Source organism: Didymosphaeria variabile, assembly GCF_027946475.1.
Source record: "Didymosphaeria variabile strain IMI 356815 chromosome Unknown scaffold_1, whole genome shotgun sequence".
NCBI classification, from domain to species: domain Eukaryota; kingdom Fungi; phylum Ascomycota; class Dothideomycetes; order Pleosporales; family Didymosphaeriaceae; genus Didymosphaeria; species Didymosphaeria variabile.
Window position 1 is genome coordinate 446,176 of NW_026611620.1, and position 24,789 is coordinate 470,964.

Below are 24,789 nucleotides of genomic sequence, written 5' to 3' on the forward strand. Positions count from 1 at the left end.
CTGGTAGTGCATGCGTTACTGTGTTGGAGAAGGTCGAGGTAAGATTTGCCCTCTCGAGGGCGAATGAGACTGTCAGTGAGCACACGGCTGGGCATGATGGATCTTCTTCGTTGCGTGTCATGCCCTTCCACATTGATCTTTTAGGTCTCGGCGAATGAGCATGATGGAAATGGTCTTGCAAGTAAAAATGCGTGCTCTACAAGCGAAAGTAGGAAGCGCTTGTGCTATACGTAACGCTAGGCTGTGAGGCGAGAAGCAGAAAAAAGGAACGTGAAGGACGCAAGACATCGACGCTACGGGGCCAGAGGGCAAATGCAAGGTAGCTTTGAGAGGGATGGCACGATGGCGCCGTCGCGCCGCCAAGTTCCGCCATGGCTTGTGATACATTTTCCGTGATATACACCCTTTCAAAACATTGGCAAACATTGTCTCGGCGTGTTTGGATATTATGCCGTCGAGATTGTCGCCCCAATGCAGCTGCGACCGGCAAAGCGACCATTTTTCATCACATCTTGATGCATTTCTGTTGTCACAAATACATCTCCGGTATTTGGGCGTCAGTCCGCCACACGATAATCCTCGCTTCAGGCCCCTGTCGCGACGGGCTTTCACCCAGTGGAGTCCATCCAACATCAAGCCCGCGGAATCGATTGCCGTAGCTCGATGATATAAACTCGTCAGCTTCGGAAAGGCCAAGAAAATGTGGAATGCATGGTGATATTGGAGCCGTAAAGCACTGGAGGGACGCGGCAGATGCTAGAACAAAGCGGAACGCAACTTGTCCACCCGCGGCTCCCACGGCGTCTTACGAGATAGGCTGTTGAACGCTCTTGTCGTTACGATCGATAATGTGAGTGTCTCTGTGTTCGTACACGCCTTACACGCTTGGAATATTCCAGTGGTACGATATTCCTTCAGCCTCTTCGTTGGGTTCGGAGAGCGCCGATCTCATGGATGCACCAACATAAGACCCACGCGGTGACAGGACCAGTGTCTTTCCTGCTTCATATCAAATGTCTTGGTCCGCTGGGACGCAACGATCCGGGTTTGGCATTCCGAGAACGTGAATATGCATCCGGGCGGCTTGCAGCTCCCCACACTGTCAGCGGAGTGACTCCAGGCGCCGCACCACCTCTGGTAACAGCCTGCCCTCCCCTCTCTTTTTCATTTCTCGCGGAAGTCGAAAACATCGTAAAACGTATTTGGCAGACTTCTAGAAGAAAGACTTGACGGGCGAAACAGAAACAGCACAGACCTACACGCTATCCTCAAGATGATGGCCCTGGCAGGTAAGCAATCCCCCCCACATCTCTCGAGCCTCGCCCAACACACGACGCGGCTTCGGTCCATCGCGGTCATCGAAAGAAGCGCAGCACTGCAGCGGACAACGCGCGCTTCTTATAACCGACACGGACCGCTGCGGTCGATCTACCATCCCCACTGTAATGCCCCAGGCCAAGGCGAGTGTGTAGGGATCGGACCCTAGCTAACTGCAACCCTCACCTGATTTTAGACCCAATCGACCGCATCGTTGCCGGTAATCGCGTGTTCGCGCAGAAAACCTCCGAGGCAAATCCGACTGCGTTCCTCGAGCTCACGAAGGGGCAGTGGCCTGAGATCCTGTGGGTAGGCTGCGCAGACAGCCGCATACCTGAGACAACCATATGCGAATCTAAGCCAGGAGACATATTCGGTACGCAGTTCCGGGGTACAGAGTAGGTGTTTAGGCTGGGTGATTGTCTAAGACTATAGGCCTTGCACCTCTAAGTCTGAGATCTTCAGACATTTTAGCGGGCTAGAACACCTACCTCACCCACTTCCCCAACTTTTGAACATTGCACTGACTTTGTGCCCCCGCCTTTAGTGCACCGCAACATCGCGAACTGTGTGCATCCGGACGACGTTAGCGCCGCCTCGGTCGTTGAGTATGCCGTGACGCACCTCAGAGTGAAGAAGGTCATCGTCTGCGGCCATACTAAATGTGGAGGAGCCATCGCGTCACTCAGCGACGCCGATCTGGGGACGACGCTGAACCAATGGCTTCACCCCCTGCGAGAGTACGTATACGGTCTGACCCTGACGTTGTGGAACTTCGCACGAACACATGTCGCCGCCGTTGGAAAGGCGAAGCTAACGGCCCGCTAGGCTCCGGCGCAAGCACAAGGGTGAGCTAGAGAAGCTGGCGGATAACGACGCCCGAGCTGTTCGCGTCGCAGAGCTCAATGTTCACCAGAGCATCGAAGTGTTGAAGCAACATCCTGCTGTGAAGAAGGCAGCATCTGAGCGCGGCCTCACACTGCATGGCATGATCTACGATCTCGGGCAGGGACAGCTGCGTGTGCTCGAGGAAGCGGTTGGAAGGAAGGGGTATGGCCTCTGGAGCCCAAAGTAGAGTCACACGGCAAGGGAGTCGACGGCGTTTGGATATGACGGACTTAGCGTAGGTGTTGCGTGGTGTTATTACTGATAGTTCGGGATTTTGTTTTGTCTATGTAACGGCCGCACGAGTAGTGTTCACGCACGAAGTACACTGTAGAGTTATCTTGGTTTGCAACGCGATAGCGTGCTCGCTAAACTGTTCCTTCGATTACTCGTTTAGACGGCTTCTAGAAGTGACGTATGCAGGGTCCGCTCGTCGTGTCGCTGGTAAGCAGCGGATTTACCGGGAGGACGGTGCTCACCAAGCGTACGGCGCGCCTCGGACGAGGTCCTCTCGCCGAACACTCGGACTAACGATCAGGTCCACAGAGGGTGAGCCTATAAAGTAAAATATGTTGCCTTCAATTCGAATAATATCATCAACACCGACGAAAACAATACTTTGAACTTCCACAACTTCATTGCTTCAAGTCACAAGTTCCCACCTTACAATACCACACAACGCACCATAATAAACGACAATTCTTACCAAGCCCTCTACTTCGCTACAGTACTTGAATATCACAATTGGCGCACCCACCGTACCGGCAAGACACTCTTCGTGATACATACAATGCTTTCACCCGTTGCACGCCTCCGTCAAGAAGAAGTCTACATCTCCACAACCGCACCCGCATCGAACGAAACACGAAAATACTTTCTCGGTGCCACATCGCCCGTCTCGAACACCCATCTTCGCGCACCATTGCTAGCACCACTTCCGCTTACCGCCGAGACACCTCGACATGCGGCTGTAGCACAATAAATTCTCAATACATTTTTGAAGCTCTGAGCATCAAGAACCAGAGCAGGTATGCGGTACACGACCAGAAGATCGAGGGGAAGCAGGACGATGGCTTCAGGCAAAGGCGCATAGCGCATTACACAATGAGATCCATGAGATGTAGGAGCTGGACATTCTCCAGACGGAGAGCTACCCTGGTATGAGGGACTTGGAGAAGATGAGTTGGACTCGAAAGCTCTTTCATGGACACGGGAATGGGCATGAGCCGTTGGAACAGAAACATGATTATTCTGTACTGGGGAGCTGGGAGTGATCAGCGTTTGCATTCTGAACGTTTTTCTTCAGCATTTGCACGAATATCACGATGCATGACTATCATTTCGAGGCTCTCATTGTGATCATCCTATTATGCCTTCTTCAATGATGAACGTATGCTCCAGTATACGCGCTTGTGCGCAATGCACAAAGACAGCTAGCCTACCCTCGCATGTCAGCCTTCTCCAACTTGGCCCCCACACCCTCCACCCCTTCTGATCCTTCAGCCGCAGACGTCCCACGTGGTCATCCGCACACCATGTTTCGCTCGTTTTCCGTTCCACTCAATACCCTGCTGACACTCTATGCTATCAACAGCCTCCCTAATAGCTGAGCTCACCTAGCCTCGTGCCTGGACGCCGAAGCAGACTAGGCACCAAAGTAGCATCGAAAATGCGAGCATGTACTAATCCAAGCCTATTAGCAGCATCAGCTCCCATTCAACGCCACACCCGTCAGCATTGGCATTGCCTTATGCCTTTTCGGAGTAACAACTGGTGTTCGCAGTAGTGTCGTGTATCTATTCGTGTAGCAGGGCACAACTGGGCGTATGAGGGGCGCAGCTGAGCCGTGCGTGCGCACTGTTACAGTGCACGTTTGGCGGCCCTGGCTGGATTGGATCTGATGAATGGCTGCGAGGTACGACCCACCATCAGCATGAGGCACAGCGGATTATGACGAGGGTGGTCAATCTCCTTGGCGGTTATAGGCGGCGAGACTGGGGCCGTGCCTGGTATAATATAGCGATGTCGAGGTGTCGCTGCCTCGTGCATCTACATCGCTCTCAATTGTTTGATCTCGTGTTGCGCGTCGGACCTCCTGAAGATCGCGACACAGAACCTCAGCCTCGACATCCGATATAACACGGACAGAGAGATACACATCTACTTACCGGGAACAAATCTGGAGGCCATTTCATCTTACATCTAGTAACTAAGCGCGGGAGCCAATTTTTCATTCCTCCTAGTCGCTGTCGCTCTTTCCTTTTGTCCAGAAATGTCGCTCACAGCGCCCTACACCAACGCCATGCGCGTTGGGCAAGGCTTCAACACATACACACAAGAAATCCGCCTGGAGAATGCGGTCATCATGGGAAGTCCACGGCCCAGAAAGAAAGCCAGTAGCGAACTCGTTCCTCTGCCTTCGACCGGCACTGTCCCTTTATCACCACCGGTTACCCCCGATGCGTCCGTCATTGTCCCACCGCACAGCGAGGTTCCTGCTGTAGCAATCAACGGCATCCAGCAACCAGGATCGCATGAGATTTCCAGAGCAGCGACGCCATCTCCACCGCCTAGATGGAGCCTGGGCAGTGCGCTGGACGTAGTCACGGCGTCTGTGGGAGAGCTACCGTTTGAGATCCCAGCAGGTCCAATACCCACAACGAGTCAGAGCGTCACGTATTCGACGCGCGCAATCGAGAATGTTAGCGACATCATGGACGCGCTGAATATTTCGACTTCGATGAGCATCAAATACGGTACCATACACGGGAACGGTAACGCTTCCTTCGTAAACGAGAATAAAGTCCTTGATAGCGAGTTGAACTACGTCGTCAGCGTGATGGTGAACAATGATGCACTATCACCAAGGGACGAGATGGAGTTTCAGGATATTCCTGGGTTACCGTTAGATCGCTTTACTGAAGTATACGGCGATACTTTTGTTTCCGGTTTCACTGAAGGTGGCGAATTCAACGCCGTAATCTCCATTAAGCTGAATGACAAGAGCAAGTATCGTTCGGTCAAGCAGGCTGTGGACGTTCAGCTCGCTGTGGGACCTCCAACGCTCGAGATCGGCGCCAGCGAAGCCATCGCAAAGGAACATAGCGAAGCGCTAAAGAACACGGAGATATCCATTTCTGTGAACTGGGTCGGCGGCGGCGAAATCAAAAAGCCCACGGTGCCCTGGACTATTCAGAGCGTCGTCGCAGTCGCAAACGCTTTCCCCTCGATGGTTGCGCGCTCGAGTGCCCGCACCCAGGCTATCCTCACCCGCTATACATCTCTGCGATCTTTCCAGGCTTGGAAGTGGACTAGATTGCTGGAAGAGAGAAGGATCTGGGACAGCGATCCAAGGAACCAGAAGGGTGGCGAGAACAATATAAGTGGGAAGGAGAAGTATGAGGAGCCGATCATCATACTCAACTATGTGCCGTGTGCGATCTATACGTCGGAATTGTTCGATGCTCTGATGAATTACAAGAAACTGTGGAAGAGAATCGGAGAGATGCTTCAGAACCCATCGCAGTATAAGATGAAGAAGGTACCAAAGACGCTTAGGAGAGTGAGGCCTAGAGCAGAGTAAGTGTACTGTGCTTGTTGTGCAGAAAAGTCCTCAGCTGACTGGTGTAGTCTTAGAACGCCTCCTAAGAACCTCTCGCCCCTTCTGACCAGGGATGCATCGAAACAGAGCCTCCTCGTCAGTCCCATTGGAGGTGATGATTCGCCGTGCCAAAACACGAGCCAGGATGCCCTCGGTATGGAACGCGCTTTTACCTTTGCCGTTGATGAAGGCCATATAGGCTGGAATCTTTTAGAGAACAATGCGCGTCAGGATCCGATTCCGCCCGAGCCTCTTGCGTTGAACGAAGCTCGACTGCTTTGCCGAGAAGCGATGACCCTGATCACGGAGGAAGCGTCTCGACTGGTGGACCATCCACATCTAGCTTATGCCCAGTACGATCCCAAGACGAATTCAACACGAATGAAGCGCCCCAACTACGCTTACCCCGAAGTCCTGAAAGAGCGCTTACCGATTCCTATCCACAACAGTATCGTTTCAGACTTGTCGAATGACGGCGCCTACCTCAAGACGGCGGCTTACGTCCGAGAAGACAACATGTGGTTTGAGCCTGACATGGTCGGTGATCCGAAAGTTAGTCCCGATGACTTTCGTCAGAAATATGGGATGGGTGGAAAGTATGAGGACTTCTCGTCCTTGGAGCTTACTGAGCCGCATGGGTCAAGAGGTGCGAACCCACTCCGGAGGATTGCGCTCCATCGCTACAGTCTCTCATCGCTCAAAAGCTGGATGTCTACCGCAGCGCTCAGGCAAGCTGACAACGCCATCGGAGCGATTGGCCTTGCTCGGATACACGACAACCCCAACGAGGCGGAACATGACGGGTGTAACCACCACCTCGGTCACCTCCACTCCTCAGACGATGCCTCAGACTTCAAGGCCCTCGACATCGGCGGTGTCGACATTACAAAGATTGAGGTTGCGTACGTCCCAGGTTCAGGATACATTGCGGGCATGACGTTCTTGGACGAGCTAAATGGGCAGCAAACAGAGAGGTTGAGGTGGAAGCAGTGGCAGGGTAAAGAACCTCAGGGCCTGGTCCACGTCATCAACGAGCCGCCAAATCGTGGCGATGGCACCGTATGGGAGTTTGTCGGCCTCGCGGGATCGTGGATTGATACGCTGGGAAAGGGACATGTCTTGGCTCGGGTGTCTGGCATCTGGAAGAAGGCCGGCGAAGAGTAATTGTGATTCTAACGTGTTGTTCTTGGCTTTTGCATATCCATGGCGTAGATTAGTATACCCCAATAATCCCGCTGTTTGTCTTTCGAGGAGATGTCCACCGAGTTGGTCCGTCTGTGAATAAGCAGTCGAAGGGCACTGGAGGGTTCGGGAGGCGACGCTCCCCGCTAACTAATAGGTGACGCACGCGCCGAACCATGCACATTCATATGCGGGCGAGCCCACCCCCCACGCTTCAACCTACAAACACACGCCCTGCATATTCACTGCTGCCCAAACCAACTGAGCATACCCCGTCCTCGCGTACATATCCAACGTCTGCGCTCGCAGCGCTTCCGCAAGCACACCTCGGCACAGATTGCGCGCGCAACCCGCGATTAGCGACCAACCCGCCAGCGACCCACCGAACACCCACGGCCCTAACCGTCCACAGCAAGCAACCCCCTCCCATTGCTCGGCTGCCCCGCAATCGGCCCTCTCTACGGCGAGTCTACGCAGAGTGACTTGCAGCGCCTTAGCTGCCTTTCGACACCGTGATTCGGCGCGGCGACCGGCCCGCAGTCTAGACACCAGCTCTGCGAGGGAACGCCCAGCCCATCCCGCTTCCAGCGCCCGCTCGCAGGCACCAAGACGAGACGTCCTAGTGGTGAGGCGGCGTCCGAGTGCGGGTTCCTTAAGTACTGAACCCGCGCGGCGACAGCAACGCCTTGGAAACATGTCGATAAAGTGAGTGCCCGTCTTGTCCTGTCCGTTCCCATCTCTCTGCTTGGGCGGTGCTGCACCCCTCACTGCCCCGCGAACATATCACATCGCCAGCTCTGCTTGGGAACGCCCATCGCCGCCGCGCCCATGGCCGTTGTTGGGCTCAAGAAAGCCACCATGGGAATCCACAAGAAGAAGCTGTCTAATCGGAAGAACAGTTGGGTCATGCTCGCCGAGGGTAGCGGGTACACGCCGCTGCCGGGAGAAACAACGCTGTACCAGAGCCCGCCGCGCACCACACTCTCCTTGCAGTCTTCAGACAAAAGCCACCCTGCCGAGGCATACTCACAGCAGTGCAAGTCGGGCGTGGTATACCTCACAAACCGGAGAGTACGTTGTTCCCATCCTATCCTCCTACAAGCCCAGACGGAAGCAAGAGGAAATGCTAACGACGCTGCGTTCAACCAGATCATATACCTCCCCGTCTCGCCTTCCCCAACCTTCCAATCCTTCGCCGTCCCCATCCTCAACGTCTCCGACTCCCGCGTCACAGCCCCCTGGTTCGGCGCCAACAAATGGGAAGCACTCATCACCCCCGTCTACGGCGGCGGCATCCCCGCGCCGCACTCCGCCCTCGAGCTCGTCATGGAATTCAAAGAAGGCGGCGCCTTCGACTTCGCCACGACCTTTGAGCGCCTCCGCGAGCGCTTAAAACAGGCCGTCGATGTCGCACAGCAAGGCGGCGATGGCGTCGAGGGCGACGGCAGAGGCGCCGGCGCGTTGGCCGGCGTCAATCTCAGCTCGGTCCATCTGGAAGACTTGCCTGCGTACGAGGACACGAGGTCTCATGCAAGGCTGCCGGATAACCTGCCTTCTCCGCCGCTGGGACGAGGCAGCGTAGGCACGGCCGGGACGTCGAGCACCGCGAACAGAAGTAGTCCGCCGTTGGGCAGCCCAAGGCAGGAACAGGATAGCTTCGCGCCGCCGCCTTCGGAACCGCCGCCCGGGTATGAGGAGGTGCAGCAGAGCAGTGTGGCGGACGAGCTGGAGAGGAGGCTAAGGTCGGTGTGAACAGTGACTGGGGGGATTTGGGGTTTTGAATACAGCGTGGCGTTTATGGAGCTGGAGCTGGGGCTGGGGGTTTTTGTTTTTTTGCACTAAGACTTTTAGTGGGATTGTATATGGGATTATGAGTGAGGGGGATGGAGGAGAGGTGGTGTGGTGTGGTGTGATATGGTCAATCACTGTCCGCTTGCTCTCATAAGGGGATGCAGAGATATGAATTAAGGTTTATATGAACGCAAGCGCCTCTGCTTTGGCGGACTCAGCACGATCTATGTCAATGTGCTCCCTACAAGGTTTGGCAGTACCGTTAACGTCTTTCTTTACTAGATGGTCGGAAGGTGTGAGATTGACTTTCTTCTATAGCTGAATGATGAGGTATAGGAGCGCGTGGCGATGGGTAAGTATCGCGCTAAGTAGCAGTGGGGAGAGGACCTGGCCGGCGATGAGAGAGGGTTCGAGTGCTGGGTATTGATATTATTGTTCAGGCGGGGAATGTGCTAGGGTGAACGGGAGAAGGTGGATCGATAGTTTTTCTTGTATGATGGGGTGAGGGCATGGGTGGTGGGGATGGGGAGGATGGGTAGATGGAGTTTAAGGCAAGGGGTGGTCAGAGAAGAGGGAATTTAGAAGTTTTAGATGGGGCATATAAGAATTCGAAAAAGGAGGGTATAGTAGTTTGAGAAAGTGTGTAAATGGAAGTTGGGAAAGGGGATAAATAGGAGAGTTAAAGGAGGGAGTAGATAGAGTTCGAAGAGTAGAGGTAGTTAAAGTTCAAAGAGTAGGGGTAGATAAAGAGTTTTAGAGAAGGAAGCTTGAAAAAGGAGAAGTTGAAGAGGAAGAGGATCTAAAAGAGGAAGAGGATCTAAAAGAGGAAGAGGATCTGAATAGGGTGAGTTGAACAGGAGGAGGACTTAAATAGGAGAGGGAGAGTAGTATCAATAGGAAGGAACAGGTCTGCCAATCTAGGTAAGAGAAACGAAGAGAAGGAATGGAAGTGCCAGAGGATGGAGTGAGGTTTGATACGCGATTCACTTCGACATCTTGGGCACATGTGAAACAATTGGAAAATTGAACTAATTTGATGTGTCTCGCCGTGATCATGTGCTACGGCTTCACGTTTTGTAAGTTTTGGCCCTCCAGACGTTGGCATAGGAACGCTGGTACAGCCAGGTAGTGTTGAAAAACCCAATGCGCTTCCATCCTCATATCCTGAGCAGTTTCTTACAGCTCCTCATCGTCAGCCTCGATCTCGCTATCGGTAGGTTCTCATCCACATCGTAGTAATTGAAGTCGTCTTCCGTAATTGCATAATCCTTCTTCCTTGTCTTCGGCGTTCAATTCGCAGTGGTCTCCGTCGCCCTAGCCCAGGACTCCCATTTTTCCACACTGGTGCTATACTGCTCGTCTGCTCCCTCGCCATCAACACCACCAAACCCAGAGCAAATCTTCCGGCGCATCATGAAACTGAAACCGTAACGCTCAGGCATGGAAGCATCTGCGCCGTGTGAGACTAGGAGGTCGAATATCTCCGAATACCTATATGCTGCAGCCTCCATAATCGGGATGTCCTCAGAGCCCTCTACGCCATCTGGGAAGGCACCAGCGTTCAAGATGGCCAAAACATGAGGCTTGGAGCCGGTGGACGCGGCTATGCCTAGGGGTGTCGAACCGTCGAAGAACAGGTAGTTCGGGCCGAGATTAGGATGGTGGATATATGCCTCAACCGCGCCCAGGCCGGCTTTGCGTCGACAGCATGCTTGCTCAAAGCCGTCCTTCAGAACCCATCCGATCTGTGCTTGCGTGAGGAGAATCCAAGCGGATGGCTTACTAGTAGTCTCAATACCAATGTCGAGAAGGACAGTGACCATTCTAGCATCATTCGCTATAACGGCCAGTCGCAACCAGACCCGATAATGGTAAGGATCGCGGATTGTGGTCCACGCCTTGTAGGTCTGGATCAAGGTTTTGAAATACTTTTCGTCGCCGCAGTGAAGCATTCGATCCCAGTTGAGTGCATTGGCGTAGTATCTCGCCATGCCCTCGTAATTCCCAGATTTCCAGGAGCCATTAGCGAAATTTACCTCGGGATGGAGGTAATCGAGGATGACCTTGATGATATGGTCATGTCTCCGCATTGCTGCGTTACTGAACGGATCCCCTAATATATCGAATTTATTGTATTTGAGAAAATCGGCATAAGGCAGGAGATCGGCGACAAGTCCGGCATCCCCCACGGCCGCAGCAGCAGCGAGCTTCATCTCCGTGGTAGTCTCTGCTTGACACCCTGCCCACGCTATTGGGGCAAGAGGGTAGCGCATGTAGTCGTAAATCCAAGCAGACGCGTGGGGTACTGGCAAGCGGAGGACCTCAGCGAAACGCGAACGCGCTGGATACTGGTAGTACACAGCGGTCGCGCATAATGCTTCAGTGTATGCATCCTTGAGTTGAGCATCGAGCCCGCGTACTGTGACTAAGTAATCCACCATTTCCTCAATTCGTTTCGACACCACGCAGTCCCGGTTCCGATTAGATTTGACCAGGTAGAACAGATACTTCCACGCGTGACGTAGGTAGAATTTCTCCGAGCAATGTATGAAGATGGAGCTAACGACCTCGGAGCTCTGCTTGGAAAATATGTCATGTTCGATCTCTCGAGCAAATGTTCCTGCATGCGTTAACAAAGATTTTTCCATGATACAAGGCTAGGACAAGAATCAACTTACGGCAGACAGAACGCAGGTTCAAGGCGTCCAGGATATTGTCTGAGCCATAGTCGTTCACCAATTGGTGGATGATGCGTTGGAACAGCTCGGGCGGGAGGTCGAGCAGCTGCATGTTTGCAAGAGTCGCAGGGTCGGCGGACAAAGACTGTTCACTGTTAGAATGGTTGACGATCGACTTATAAGCAGGTGCAAAAGTTCGAGCGTACGATAGCAACAGAATGTGGGGTTTATATATGGGCCGCGGGGTATCAATGGGCAGTCTGTGCATGGGCCTGTCTGCAAAATAGCGTGCCACGTCAATTAACCTTTATTCTGGCGTCTGCCTTCACTCTGGCGTCTGCCAAGCCTGGTGCGGTGGTTATTGGCACTGTGCGGTTCTCATCGGCAATCAGTATCGTTCGATCATTAGCGGTACATATGGTTCATAGTTTCAAAGGTTATCAAGATTCAAACCGACCGTGGCAGCCCTAGCTTAGAATCCTCGCAGGTGCGCGATTCACAACCTGTGGGACACCCGCCAAGGTCCATCCCATTTGCATCTTGCTGCTCACATGGAAAATTCACGGATTGTTTCAACCTTGTGTAAGTGCGAAAGGGATTAAAAGGTCATTTCAACAACGGGTGCTCTAAAGAACTGTCGATCCGAAGCACCCTTAAGTTAAGCATACGCAACTAGCCGAAATGAAGTCATGTCGTAGAACCCAGTCGGCGCACTGTAGCACGCTGGAAGCTGCTGGTGGCCCACAGAGTCACAAACAATATAGTGCAAATTCTCATCTTTGCTTTGGTAGACGCGAACTCTGTTAGAGACATGGCCAAGGATGCCGTAGATCGTGATGTCTACAGTCGCCATACCTAGATCTGGAAGGGTTGTGTATATAGCCATTGGAAACAGCATTTCCTAAGGATGCACGTGTGAGATGCACCAATTTCATGAAGTCTACATAAGGTAGACTAGTCCGAGCTCAGTCTGATGTAAGACCTTTCGAGGCGTAAAACGTGATGGCGTCAGTGTCTTACTGGGCGAGATAGAGAATACATGTCAGCTTACCATCAGCATCGACCCGAACACCGACCAAACTGTGCCCAAGCTTTTTAACGTGAAGGGATTGGGTCAATGAAAGTAAGCATTGTTTCATAGTTTCATAGATTCATAGTTCGTGATGCGATGTCTAGCGGCTTGTATGCTTTGAAAATCTCCCTCCTGTCGCCATTGAAGATGTATGCAAAGTAAAGTACCAACAAAGTTCGAAGCGTTCGGCGTTCGCATTAGTCATCCCGGGAGGATGAGAACTTTTAATGATGCTTAATAGCCCGCCAAGAGTCGGCCTGAATCGCCCCGTGGAAGGATTCACAGGCTGCTCAATCTACTTCGCACTTGCTCCAGCATTCTCCAGTTCGCAGCCCATGAAGCCTCTGCATAGATTTACAGCGCTTTCCTTTGCCTCCTCCGCAGGTACCTCAAGCGATCCTAACTCCTTCTCCCAGGTGATCTTTGCAAGTTTTGCCCAATCATTGCCTTCGGCCTTGTTGGAATCGCCGACTTGGACGGTGATCGCGTACTGCTCCGTGTCCGTCCAGCTTCTATACCAATGGACGGTTGTGTTGCCTTGAGCGTCAGGTTTGTCGGTGATGCACAACCACTTATCGTCCATATCTCTCGGGCGAAACCCCTCCAGCAGCTTGTCATAGTCTGCGCGCTTGATTGTAAGACCCCATTCTGCCGTAGCCGGGTCCTGGATGGGGTGATACGTAGGCGCTTTAGCTGGGATGTGGCGAAAGCCTGATGGCATGGTGAAGGCAGCGGCAGTGCGTGTGCTCTGTGACTTGAAGGAACGGAAACCGCGAAAAATTGTGGAAATCTTGGCTGGTGGTAGAGTTTTAGGCAGTCGGAGCGTGAGGGTGAATGGCAAAAGCGATGTGCTAGCCCGTGCAGTTTGGCCCCCGCTTCTCACGTGCTTGGGGCCTCCCCTCAGCCACGACCAAGCCACCGTAGCGTGAAACAACTCGCTTCCTTCGCCATTTGCTCGGATCTATAGCGCACAGCGGATTGTCCGCAGGCTCATGCGCCGACCAAGATACAATGCGCTTCCGACATCTCGACTCGGAGCGTCGGAAAGAGTTTCTGTAGGTTTTGGTATGGTTGTTGGGCCGACTTCTCTAACCGGAATAGCCGCGCGCCCCAGGAGCAATCCAACCCGGAACTACCTATGGTACACACTCTGTACAACAAACAATTGACTCACAGACATACGCTTTGGCACCAACGATCGTTCTACAGGATCCCCGCGCTCAACTCCATGATACACCATGCGTGACCTTTCTCCCACTTGGGGTTGCTTGGCCCCGTTGTCCAGACTCCTAGCGTCGGATTTGTAGGGCACTGCTCCAGACCCACAAATCCTCCTATGCTGGAAGTCCGAACCGGAGGGCCGACTATTGTCGACCACAGCCAACCAGCAACGTTCGGCTACGAGCGCGATGTTTCTGCAGGGAAAGCTTCTCTCAGCGTAGACCACAGGATGGCCTTGCGCTCTTGGGCTCGCTTGCCGCTTGATTGGTTTGGCCGACTATAGACCATTCGGAAATTGATTCCAGGTATAGCGCTTCACCATAGTGACATCGCTGGCGCCATTTGTCTATAATTGTGTTGTCCGAATAGGCCATGCGAAGCTTTGGAGGCAAGTTGTATCTCCGAACTGCGGAATTTCGAGCTGTAGGCGACTCGCGCAGCGAGAGAGCCGTTATAAAGGCCTCCTTTGTGCAACCCAAGTATTTTCTATCCAGCAAACAAGCAGACAGAAGCAAGCAGGTCTTTTCGTCCTTCTCTTTTTCTTCTCTCTTTTACATTCGTTGATGTTTCAGTCACTCTTTTGAACAACTTGTCGTTCAGTCACTCATTCAAGGCCTAAAAACCTATAACATTCTTTCCCCAATTCGTCTAGAACACAAGCAAAATGTTTTGGCAAAAGCCACTTATCCTCCTGGGATTGCTTGCTGCTGTTGGCAGCACAGCACCCGTCGCGCCCCTCGAACCCCTCGATGGGGATTTCGAGGACATCGAGAACGTCACCTCCCATCACTTCGAGAAACGTATCAACGAAGGCGTCAAATACGTTTGGCGAACCGATGCCCGTCCTCCTAGTGTACTCAAGGCCTCGAGAGGTTTCCAGACAAAAGGCCACAGCAACCATTTGATGGAAGACCTTAGTCTCTTCAGGCATTGCAAGGGCGGTAAAGATGGTGCCAGTGTAGACAACGACGGCTTCGTTTCTACAACGTGGAAGTACTCAGTGGCCGAAGGCTGGGTCACCAAATTCCACAAAGGCAATGCCTACATTTACAAGATCGCGACTGACGAAGGGCTCATCGATGTTCAAGCCACTTTGAAACATTACAGCCCTTACCCCCATGAGCTGGAGTTCGCCGCCATCGATGAAATTCCGTGGAAACAGGTTCAAGGCTGGCACAGGTTTACCTCCGATCACAAGGGAGGAACCATCGAGCACCCATACGAGTATAACAAAGACTTCAGTCAGTCCATGTGTAAGTTGCTCTTCCGCGCTCTGTAATGATGCCACGAACTAACGCAATACAGACGGTGGACAGCCCCACGGTGGCGCCCAATTTCCCCTCGCTGGCTTTCCCACCAACCATCCCGCTTGGAGCCAATTGCCTTGGGCTCGCTATGCAAAGTGCAAGCCCAGAGCTCCCAGCAAGCGCGCTGAAGAGATCTTCGCTAACGAGTCGCCTTCCGGCCTTGACATCGACGAGGACGACATGACTATTGCAGCTCCTCTTGAAGCCCGCAAGTCGCGCGGCTCCTCTCGCACATCTAGGAAGAGGCCCTCGTCTACACGCAAGAGGCCCACAAAGAAGCCTACCAAGAAGCCGACAAAGAAACCCACTAAGAAGCCTACTAAGAAGCCTACCAAGAAGCCTACGACCAAGTGCACTGCTGCGATGAAGAAGGCCGGAAAGTGCAAGACCACCTCCACCACCAAGTGCACGGCCGCCATGAAGAAGGCTGGCAAGTGCAAGACCACTACTCCTAAGTGCACGGCTGCGATGAAGAAGGCTGGCAAGTGCAAGACCACCACCACGTGTACCGCCGCCCAGAAGAAGGCCAATGGCGGTAAGTGCCCGGCCAAGGCTACATGCACAGCGGCAGAGAAGAAGAAGAACGGTGGCAAGTGCCCGGCCAAGGCTACATGCACACCTGGACAGAAGAAGGCGAACGGTGGCAAGTGCCCGACCTGCACAGCGGCAGAGAAGAAGGCGAACGGTGGCGAGTGCCCAGTATGCACAGCCGCAGAGAAGAAGAAGAACGGCGGCAAGTGCCCGGCGAAGAAGGGCGACTGTGGCCCCGACAAGCCGAACAAGTCCCGCTACCAGGAGTACCTCAAGGCTGTCAAGATGAAGAAGGGTGGAAAGAAGATGAAGTGGTCTGAGGCTAGCACTGGTACGACGGGCGGCAAGGGCAGCAAGTCCGGCAGCAAAACTCATGCTTAGAGGAGAACATAGCGTGGCTTTGGTCCACCGCTGGTGTTGTTGAGAGGTTTGGAGCATATTCTACGGACGGTTAGGGTTTAGAATCAGGATGATCGGCATTCTATTCTTGTATATTGTCATTATAGATACCACTTGGCGCAGTTTTAGAAACCAAGGGAATGACACAAGTATTCTACACAAGACATTGCGCATTGTGTGTCCTACCTAGGGAATAACATGTAATCGTGCTGACAGAATCACTCAAGGAGGTGGATATTGGATTGGAGAACTCACGGGGTCGCGATTCAGTCACTCGTCCTTATCAAGTTTCTCTGCACTTACCGTAGTCGGTCTGGTAGCCACAAACGCACTCGGGCCACTCCTTGTTCAATCTGGAACACGGGCGTGACAGCCACGGACTACGCACAAGCCCAAATGCACACAATCTCCGGGTAACATGACTATACTCCAGTTGGGGCTGATCAAACGACGCCGACATGTACTTCCGTCGGCCCTATTGCGACAGCGTCAGGCGCCTCTTGAGCAGAGCAATATCTCCTAACGTTGGATAGCTAAGCCGACAAGCGCACTCGAATTTCTGAACAACCATTTCATCCTTAGTGGCGACCTCACGTTCGGGGCATCATGCTCTCCCAGGCTTGCCAATCTTACATAGACACAGCGTCGCTTCCTGAGTTGGCCGCTGCTGCATCACTATGCATCACTAAGGAAGTGACTCCCTTTTTTCGTTTGCGCGCCTTCGATTTAGGCAGCGTTCTTTCTCACCGTGTTGCACCTCGCTGTTGCGCGGCAGGATGGTCAGCTCAGGTTTCTCCTACCTGCTGCACCCAACCTCTTCTGGTACTCTACGTTGGCCACCCAGACACACTCGTCTTGCAACAGCGCTTGCGCATACCACACTCGTTTTTGGTGCACAATTTCAGTTATTTCCCCTACTATTTCAATGAGCTTCCTGCGTTTCACTATGCGCTCGCACGTCTCGGTAGCGTACGTTCTCGCGGCTTTATGTTGTTTTGCATTCGCAACACCGCTGAAGTGAGTATTGTATCGCCTAATATATCAGCTCTAATCGTATGGTAGCTCTCTGGATGAGCGTCGCGTTGCTTGGGATTGGAGCTCGTCCACCGACAAAGTCCGCGGGGTCAATATCGGTGGTTGGCTCGTACTTGAACCGTATGCGATCACACTCAGGCTTCGACTTGTTGCCTTGCTAATAGACCTAGCTTCATCACACCATCTATCTTCTGGCAGTACTCCAGCGATGGCTGGACCGTCGCCGATGAATGGTCTCTCTGTTCGAAAATCGGCAAAACCGAGTGCAGCAAGGCGCTCAAGGCTCACTGGGACAGCTTCGTTAAGCTGGAAGATTTTCAAAAGATCAAGAAGGCTGGGTTCAACGTCGTCCGCATTCCCGTCGGGTACTGGTCGTACCTTGAAGTCGAGTGGGAGTACGTTTCCGGTGCGGCGCCATACCTAGACAAGGCGATCGGATGGGCTCGCAAGACTGGCTTGAAGGTTATCATTGACTTGCACGGTGCTCCCAAGTCCCAGAACGGGTTTGATCACAGCGGTCACCAGATGGAGTGGCCGCAGTGGGGTGACGGCGACAGCATACCGAACACGCACAAGGTCCTCAAGATCTTAGAAGACAAGTATGCGAAAAGCTCGATGCAGGACGTTGTGATTGCTATTCAGCCTCTCAACGAACCGTTTCTAGCTAAGCTAGACGACAACATGGTGAGGCAATTCTACCGCGACAGCTATTACAACCTGCGACTGGTCAGCAGCGACATGCCAATGATGATCCACGACGGCAAGTTGTCCAGACACGTTTACCAATTTGCGACATGCTCATCGTTCCAGGCTTTGAACGCCCCTCGTGGCTCAACAATTTCCTCACGCCTTCCGACAACAATGCCCAGGGCGTCATCGTCGATCATCACGAGTACCAGATCTTCAATGCATACGAGGTCGCGCGCTCGACCGATGAACACAGACAGTCCGTCTGTCAAGCAGCTGACTACTGGGCCGATTCAGACAAGTGGATGGTCGTCGGTGAATGGTCCGGCGCAATGACCGACTGCGCTCCTCATCTGAACGGCTTCCGAGCAGGGAACCGCCACGAGGGATCGTACCAAGGCAGCTGGTGGATGGGCTCGTGCTGGGGGCCCAATCTGAGCGGAGAGGTGAACACCTGGGAGCAGTGGTGGAAAGACGACGTACGCAAGTACATCGAGACGCAGCTTGACGCTTTCGAAAATAAAACGAAGGGCTGGATCTTCTGGAACTTCAAGACCGAGGGGAGCGCGGGCGAGTGGGATCTTTTCCAGCTGCTGGATGAGGGCGTGTTTCCGCAGCCGCTTACTGATCGTAAGTTCGGAAAGTACTGCACGAACTTCTGATGCGGCGCGACGATTTTTTCGGGTAATGTTTAATGTGTATTTCTGTGGTGGATGCGGATCGTTATGAGCGGATTCTGCGATGATGGCACGTCGACGTTTGTGGAGCAATCTCGTTTGATAGATGATACTGTCAGTATAGTCTCGATTTGTATGATCACACAAAGAACAAACTGTATACGACCGTACTTCAACGTGCACATGCCTTTTCTTGTTCGGAAGATGAACGTATGAGTATGCACTCAAGCTTCCGTTACCGTTAGCTTTTCCGTGTTGCTCGGCCTGTCAATTTCTGCTCACGAGGTTTGAGCTAGCTTCCCACAATAGCGTCTGATTTGGTAGTATGGTCCTGTTCATAGCACATGGTTTCGGATGCGAACTTGACAGTTGTATCATCAAGGTTTAGTAATTAGGCTAGCTTGGACAGAATGTATGAATAGCATGGCCAGTCTCCTGCGCCACCCATAGCATTGTCGACACAACATCTTCTATTCTTCCCAGAAACGACTGAAGCATCAGATGGCGGGCCAAGAGGTAGGCTCAAAAGCAGCAGATCTGACCCCGGGTTCAGTCGTCACAGTGATCGAGACAGATGTGGTTGAGGCTGTAGTGGTCGTTGTTGTAGTGGTCGTCGTAATGCCAGCGTCCGGCACCTAAGCGGTGACACCGTTGAACGCCACAGCATTGATGGTTCCGGCGGGTACACCCGTCAGGACATCCTTCGTAGCCAGATCGACGATGGTCTGGCCAACGGTGTCCACGGTAGCAACATCAGTACCCAAAAGGTAGGCGGCCAGTCCGGCAATGTGGGGAGTAGCCATCGATGTGCCGCTGATAGTGTTGGTCGAGCCATCGTTCCACGTGCTGAGAATGCTGACGCCAGGGCCCCAGATGTCAACGAGAGCGCCGTAGTTGGAGAAAGAGGCCTTTGCATCGTTGATGTCGGAGGCGGCCACGGTGAAAGCAGTAGGCTCCGATGCAGGAGAGTAGTTCGCGGCATTACCGTTGTTGTTTCCTGCGGCGATGGCAAAGAAGACACCTGAGGCTACGGCGGCTGCTACCTGGTCATAGATCAGCACACGTGTTTTCCACAACATGAAACATAATGGTGCAAGTCGTATATCCAGGCACCCTATAAGCTCTTAGAAATGGACTCACAGCGTCGTTGACAGCTTGGTTTTTTCCTCCACCAAGGGACATATTGGCAACAGAGCCCTTGGGGCAGTCGCGAGTAGTATGGTCGGTCGCCACGTAATCAATGCCAGCAATCACTCCAGAGTAGGTACCGGAGCCTGAGGCGTCAAGCACCTTGACGGCATACAGCTTAGTCTTCTTGGCAACGCCGTAAGTGACGGAACCAATAGTACCAGCGACGTGAGTGCCGTGACCTGTTGCAGTTCAGAAATGTAACGCATCAGTTGGGCTACACTGGCTTACCTGCGCCATCCGAGTCATCGCCGTCGCCAGTAAAGTTCTCCAGCCACTCAGCGCGCCCTTCAAACTCCGGATGGGTCGTAAGGATGCCAGTATCAATGACATAGGCGCAAGTGCCCTCGCCAGCTGATGAGTCATAGGCGTAGGTAGTGTTGCCCTTCTCAACGTGAGAGATACGGCCGAGGCCTTGTGAATACCGTGAGAAATTGCAATTGTTTGTTCGTTCCGTGTCGACTTACCCCATGGAGCATCCGCTTCATACTGAATATCTTGAGTCGTCACCTCAGCATCCTGGATGATGTAGTCGACCTATGAGACCAAAGTAAGTACACCACACCCAATGATTCCTCGTCCTCTGAGATATCTCGAATTAACCTACAGCGGACGATGCTTTGAGGTTCGCAAGCTCGGTGTCTGAGAGGGTACCGGCAAAGCCCGTGAAACCACTGAAGGAGTACTCGTGCTCCGGGACGTTCGCTAGGTCGGCTGTCATCGAGCTCATGGTTGACATTGTGTCGCTCTTCATTTTAACGATGTATTTGCCAGGTAGAGCATCTCGCTGTTGGAGGAGGGGTGCTGCAAGGGCGGCAGCAGGCGCGAGTGCGAGAAGCAAAGAGGTATACATGTTGTAGGTAGGCAAGCGGATTAACAAATACTGCAGCGGAATGTGACTCGTGGGGAACAACGGCAAGCTCTATTGCTTGACTGTGCTGAAGTATGTGAGCTGAAGCAGTACTGTTTGGCTGTAAGCGCTCTCTTTATAGATGCGGCCATGCCGTTCGTGAAGGGCAGGTGCTGCCGTTGTGCCATCCCACCTTCCCCAGTAGTGGCCTGAACAACGAACCCTGGCGTAGCTGCAGCCTTGGTGGTTCCTTTGAGGCAAAGCCAAATACTATGATGCAGTAGAATGACACTACAGGTTGCCCTAAGAGAGCCTTCACACAGCCCGATAGGATGCTGACCCATGTCATCTGCGCGGGTAGGCACAATGTCGCAGGGTGCACCATCAGCCATGTGCCCATCCTCTACCAAAGTTTGTAGATGCTCGCAAGAACCATCGACCCTTCCCGGCATCGGCATCTCAAATCGTTTCACAGCTGGCGAAGGCCAGCGTGGTCATCGCGGAGGCCAGCTCAACGCATGTGAAGCTGCCCTTATCGGTGTCAGGCACAACGTGGACTCGTTGAAGAACGGGTGGGAGGTGGCATGCCAAACGACTTCTCGCAGACCCTGGATGCATGCATCTCGCTCGAAACAGTTAGTGGCCGTCAGCGCGTCTAGAGGGACATATTCCTGCCCTGAAACTTCTTGAAGGTATTGGTAGGATCGTGTGCGGCATCTCCGCACACAGCCGTTGAAGATCCCACGTCAATGGTTCTGCCTATATCGACCCACAGTGGGGTAGGAAGGATCCGGAGTGTGATACGAGCAAGTTTACTCCATTTTCACCTCTCTTGACGGCTAGTCCAAGTCCCCAACATAGGAACCTACCGGATAGACGTCGATGTCAAGTAGTGTTGCCGCCAAGGTCTGTATTCCGAACCCTGCTATCGCGAAACGCGGGACTGTGAGTGGAAAGGTTCGATAGCAGATAAGGCTTGCCAGGCCGAACAACAGTTCGGGTTGCAATGGACAGTCAGCAGCAGATGCGGTGGATCGTCGTTTGCGCTAACGCTTGTAGAACTTCGCCCCCGATATGCTTTAACTGATTGGTTACTTCTTTACTCGACTTCTTGCACCAGCTTATGATCCAATACCGTCGCAAATGTCTTTTTTCGTGTCAGAGGTCTCGAAACGGTCCTTGATCAAGCGTGAAAATGTAAGATGACCAGAATAAAGATCCGACCATTGTCTTCGCGCGATGGCACGGCCCTCATCGCCGAGTAGTAGTGACCGGTGAGCATACAGTCACAGACTGACTTGCGAGGATACACCCATACGAAGGGATTCAGCAGAGGCCGTGTTGAACGTGGGGATAGATCTCGTGCGTCTACCTCTCAAAGGGTGGTCTGTGCACCTAATATATTAGCCTGCTCCGCTGCGTCGGCACTGGCAGGGATGTCCTCCGGTAGAGAGTTGCCGATCGGTATTTGATTCGCTGTCGGAGTCGGCTGTGTTGCTTTAGATTAAATCGTCATTCGATTGCCTAAGACAAAAGCTTGTAATGACTTGCGGCGAACCTAGGACCTACCAAAAAGGGATTCTGCCGTGAGACGTACAATAATGCACGCGTGCATGCCAAGCCATGATGGAAAGATAAGAGGATAAGGCGTCTTGCTGCAAGCTTGGGGTACTGTACTGCCTCGTCGTGGGGCTGTGATGTTGATGTTCGGCAATACGTTGCGATGCTCTTCCTGTCATAGCTACGATTGTCGTGGGTCTCCATGCTGACACTTGACCGAGTGACCCTCTTGTTTTGCCTTTGATACTGATATCAGCAAGAAGTTGATGAAGCGGATCGACCATGATGTAGATCATGCAGATCTACTCTAGTCAGAAGCGAGGCAGATCAGGGTTTGGAAAGGGTCCTATCTCACACTAGTCGCCGCTCCCGTTCAGATGCATGCCGGTGTGCTAAGCTGTGGGCACTGTCACCGAATGTTGCGTGATAAGATCTGGTGACATGCACCAGAAAGCGATGATCGGTCCGTACCTTGGTGTTACTGACCGAGGCGGGATAGGTAAATGTTGTTGCAAGTCGTCAGAACGCCGGTCCCCAATCGCGGCCGAGTGGCAAGTTGGAAAACGAACTGACATCTAGGTCAGCTGGAAGTGACAAGCTTCGATCCGACAACTATTCGCAAGAGTATTTTCGTGAACCCTAACTAGCATAACTGATTCGCGCATGTAGCGAGAATCCTAGGTTGGCTGTGTCCCTTAACTCTGACTCTGTATTTTCGCCAGGCTGTTGCGCATGAACAAACGAGTGGTACGAATGTCGCGTGCATCCTTTCAACGGCTGTTACTGCATCTGATTAGAGAGATCGATGTTCCAATACATCTGGGCCGGTCTTGGTGTGAATTCTGCTGTTCGAAGAGATTGTGTCAGAGTGGATAATGCGGAAGAAAGAGAATAGGCATACCACACAACGTCAGCCTGAAGGCGGTGGAGTTTTTGTCCGCTCCACAATCTCAAGCACGTATCACGATTGTAGTGGGCGAGAGCTGGCGGATGGAGTTATTGGGAAACGAGGAGTGGTATTGCCGAGACCTTGCAGACCAAAGTCAGATTGAAGACCGAGTATAGGCCTGCACGAGGCTTTCGCGACTCGAAGAGTCTTGTTCGAAAAGATGTGCGCTGGCGAGCACTACTATGTTCAATGCGCGCTCTCTTTCGTGCGCAGAGGCGACAGCTTATATGCGGAACCGTAGGCTTTGGTGTGCATGTGCGTGCAAGCATCGGTCAAACTTCGCTTCGCAATTCGACTGCCTGGACCCATTGGAGGCGGTGGTGATAAGGGGGTTGTTGGCTGCATGCGTGCTGATTCTAGGCCTCATGTCGCCTCGAGAGACAGTGTTCGAATGCCCGGCGCCTGCAGAGGATTACACGTTATACCAATCGCAATCGATTTACAGTTCCGTATGTACTTTTCGAGTTCTGGTCCACATGAACACTCTGGTGAGCAGTGTCCTCTTTCCTCGTGGAATTGCAGCTGAAGGAGGATGCTCTGCCGATTCGACATCGGTAAGCATCCGCAAGGTTGCACCTGCCAGAAGCCGAAGATCAGAACAACGAAGAACGCCGAACGTCTTGCTCCGTTGCGTGAGCGTGCGTTCTATTAGGTGTTGCTGGAGACGACGGCATGACTAGTCTTAATGCTATGCTGGTTGATTCCTGTAGCTGTTCGTCTCCTCCTACCATTGGCGCGTATTTCACAGAGGCCCGAGCGCACAATGCACACAATAGTTGCGGTATAGTTGCGGCATAGTTGAGATCCTAATTCTGTTCACGCTCCGCGGCAATTTGGTAGTCGCGGACTCGCAGTGCCACTTACAGTGTGTGGTACTTGACGTTTTGAAGTCCAGTCCGCGTTAGGAAGGTCGATGGCCCTCGATCAGGCACTGGTTCTCTGTTCGAAATTCCGTCTCGGTTTGATGCTTGAACTTTGCGGCTGATGTCCTTTGGGTTGAGGTAGATAGCATGCAGGCTCCGACGTGATGTTGCGGAGGCTAGAATAAGAGGCTCCACATGCCTGCTCCTTACATCGGATACGGAGCAGGTCCTCACTATGCGGTTGTCGCACATAAGGTCCCAATTTGCCGCTTGCCCGGCAATATATATTAACATCCCATCAAAAACTCTTGACCACATTCTCATATATCAATTCAACACTGGGCCCTGTCCTGATTCGTTGCGCTCCATATAGCATGCAGACTCGGGCTCTCAGTGCTATCAAGCTACGTAGTGTACCATGGTTCCATCATAGGCATCAATACTCAAGAAAACACCAACAAGTCACATCAAAGCTATTCCCACGAGCGTTACCTAACAGCGCGTGATCAAAGTGGCGAAAGAGAGAATGCAGACTCGACCCGAGGCTTTGGAGCACCCCTTGGCGAAACAATCTACCCGATGCACATGGTGTTCATGAAGATCCGGGAATATCATAACAAGCACATGACAAGATCGACATCTGAAAAGGGCAGTTTCCAGATCCGTGTGAAGATCTTAGAAGCCTTGTCGCCATGACATTTTGCAGCCGCACCAGGAGCTTAATTCAACCATTTTGCAGCCGCATGAGCTTATTTCAACCATCGCCTAGTCATCTACTTACGACAGACCAAGTAATGCCTTAAGCTGCCGCCATGCTGATCAGGCTGTCGAATTACGTACAAAGAAAGCATTGACGCAACTTCTTGTCATCGACGGCAGAATGACCCGAGCATCTCTGGCAGGTGGGGGAGGTATCAAATCGGATAAGCTGGCGTCTGCCAAAGGTGAAACATTGAAACGCTGGCTGACCGCAACTGGTCATCGGTCGAAGTACGA

At 52.7% G+C, this 24,789-nt stretch overlaps 8 protein-coding genes across 8 annotated transcripts; 5 read left to right on the forward strand and 3 right to left on the reverse strand.

Annotated features, from left to right (window-relative positions):
* Positions 1–1,273: 1,273 nt before the first annotated feature.
* N0V89_000124 (uncharacterized protein) lies at positions 1,274–2,392 on the forward strand (the record flags this gene model as incomplete). Its single annotated transcript, XM_056208949.1, has 4 exons — positions 1,274–1,289; positions 1,514–1,693; positions 1,865–2,057; positions 2,146–2,392. The coding sequence occupies 4 exons, from the start codon at positions 1,274–1,276 to the stop codon at positions 2,390–2,392; spliced, it is 636 nt and encodes a 211-aa protein (XP_056075771.1).
* Positions 2,393–4,504: 2,112 nt separating this feature from the next.
* On the forward strand, positions 4,505–6,967 carry N0V89_000125 (uncharacterized protein; the record flags this gene model as incomplete). The annotated part of the gene is made up of 2 exons (XM_056208950.1): positions 4,505–5,781; positions 5,833–6,967. 2 exons carry the CDS (start codon positions 4,505–4,507, stop codon positions 6,965–6,967), a joined length of 2,412 nt encoding a protein of 803 aa, XP_056075772.1.
* Positions 6,968–7,813: 846 nt separating this feature from the next.
* On the forward strand, positions 7,814–8,737 carry N0V89_000126 (uncharacterized protein; the record flags this gene model as incomplete). Its single annotated transcript, XM_056208951.1, has 1 exon — positions 7,814–8,737. One exon carries the CDS (start codon positions 7,814–7,816, stop codon positions 8,735–8,737), a length of 924 nt encoding a protein of 307 aa, XP_056075773.1.
* A 1,328-nt stretch (positions 8,738–10,065) lies between these two features.
* N0V89_000127 (uncharacterized protein) lies at positions 10,066–11,566 on the reverse strand (the record flags this gene model as incomplete). Its single annotated transcript, XM_056208952.1, has 2 exons — positions 10,066–11,396; positions 11,455–11,566. The coding sequence occupies 2 exons, from the start codon at positions 11,564–11,566 to the stop codon at positions 10,066–10,068; spliced, it is 1,443 nt and encodes a 480-aa protein (XP_056075774.1).
* A 1,255-nt stretch (positions 11,567–12,821) lies between these two features.
* Positions 12,822–13,247, reverse strand: N0V89_000128 (uncharacterized protein; the record flags this gene model as incomplete). The annotated part of the gene is made up of 1 exon (XM_056208953.1): positions 12,822–13,247. The coding sequence occupies one exon, from the start codon at positions 13,245–13,247 to the stop codon at positions 12,822–12,824; it is 426 nt and encodes a 141-aa protein (XP_056075775.1).
* A 1,164-nt stretch (positions 13,248–14,411) lies between these two features.
* N0V89_000129 (uncharacterized protein) lies at positions 14,412–15,966 on the forward strand (the record flags this gene model as incomplete). The annotated part of the gene is made up of 2 exons (XM_056208954.1): positions 14,412–15,000; positions 15,053–15,966. 2 exons carry the CDS (start codon positions 14,412–14,414, stop codon positions 15,964–15,966), a joined length of 1,503 nt encoding a protein of 500 aa, XP_056075776.1.
* A 943-nt stretch (positions 15,967–16,909) lies between these two features.
* On the forward strand, positions 16,910–18,368 carry EXG2 (glucan exo-1,3-beta-glucosidase; the record flags this gene model as incomplete). Its single annotated transcript, XM_056208955.1, has 4 exons — positions 16,910–17,001; positions 17,047–17,139; positions 17,190–17,779; positions 17,830–18,368. The coding sequence occupies 4 exons, from the start codon at positions 16,910–16,912 to the stop codon at positions 18,366–18,368; spliced, it is 1,314 nt and encodes a 437-aa protein (XP_056075777.1).
* A 650-nt stretch (positions 18,369–19,018) lies between these two features.
* Positions 19,019–20,424, reverse strand: N0V89_000131 (uncharacterized protein; the record flags this gene model as incomplete). Its single annotated transcript, XM_056208956.1, has 5 exons — positions 19,019–19,426; positions 19,524–19,753; positions 19,803–19,985; positions 20,039–20,108; positions 20,179–20,424. The coding sequence occupies 5 exons, from the start codon at positions 20,422–20,424 to the stop codon at positions 19,019–19,021; spliced, it is 1,137 nt and encodes a 378-aa protein (XP_056075778.1).
* Positions 20,425–24,789: the final 4,365 nt, after the last annotated feature.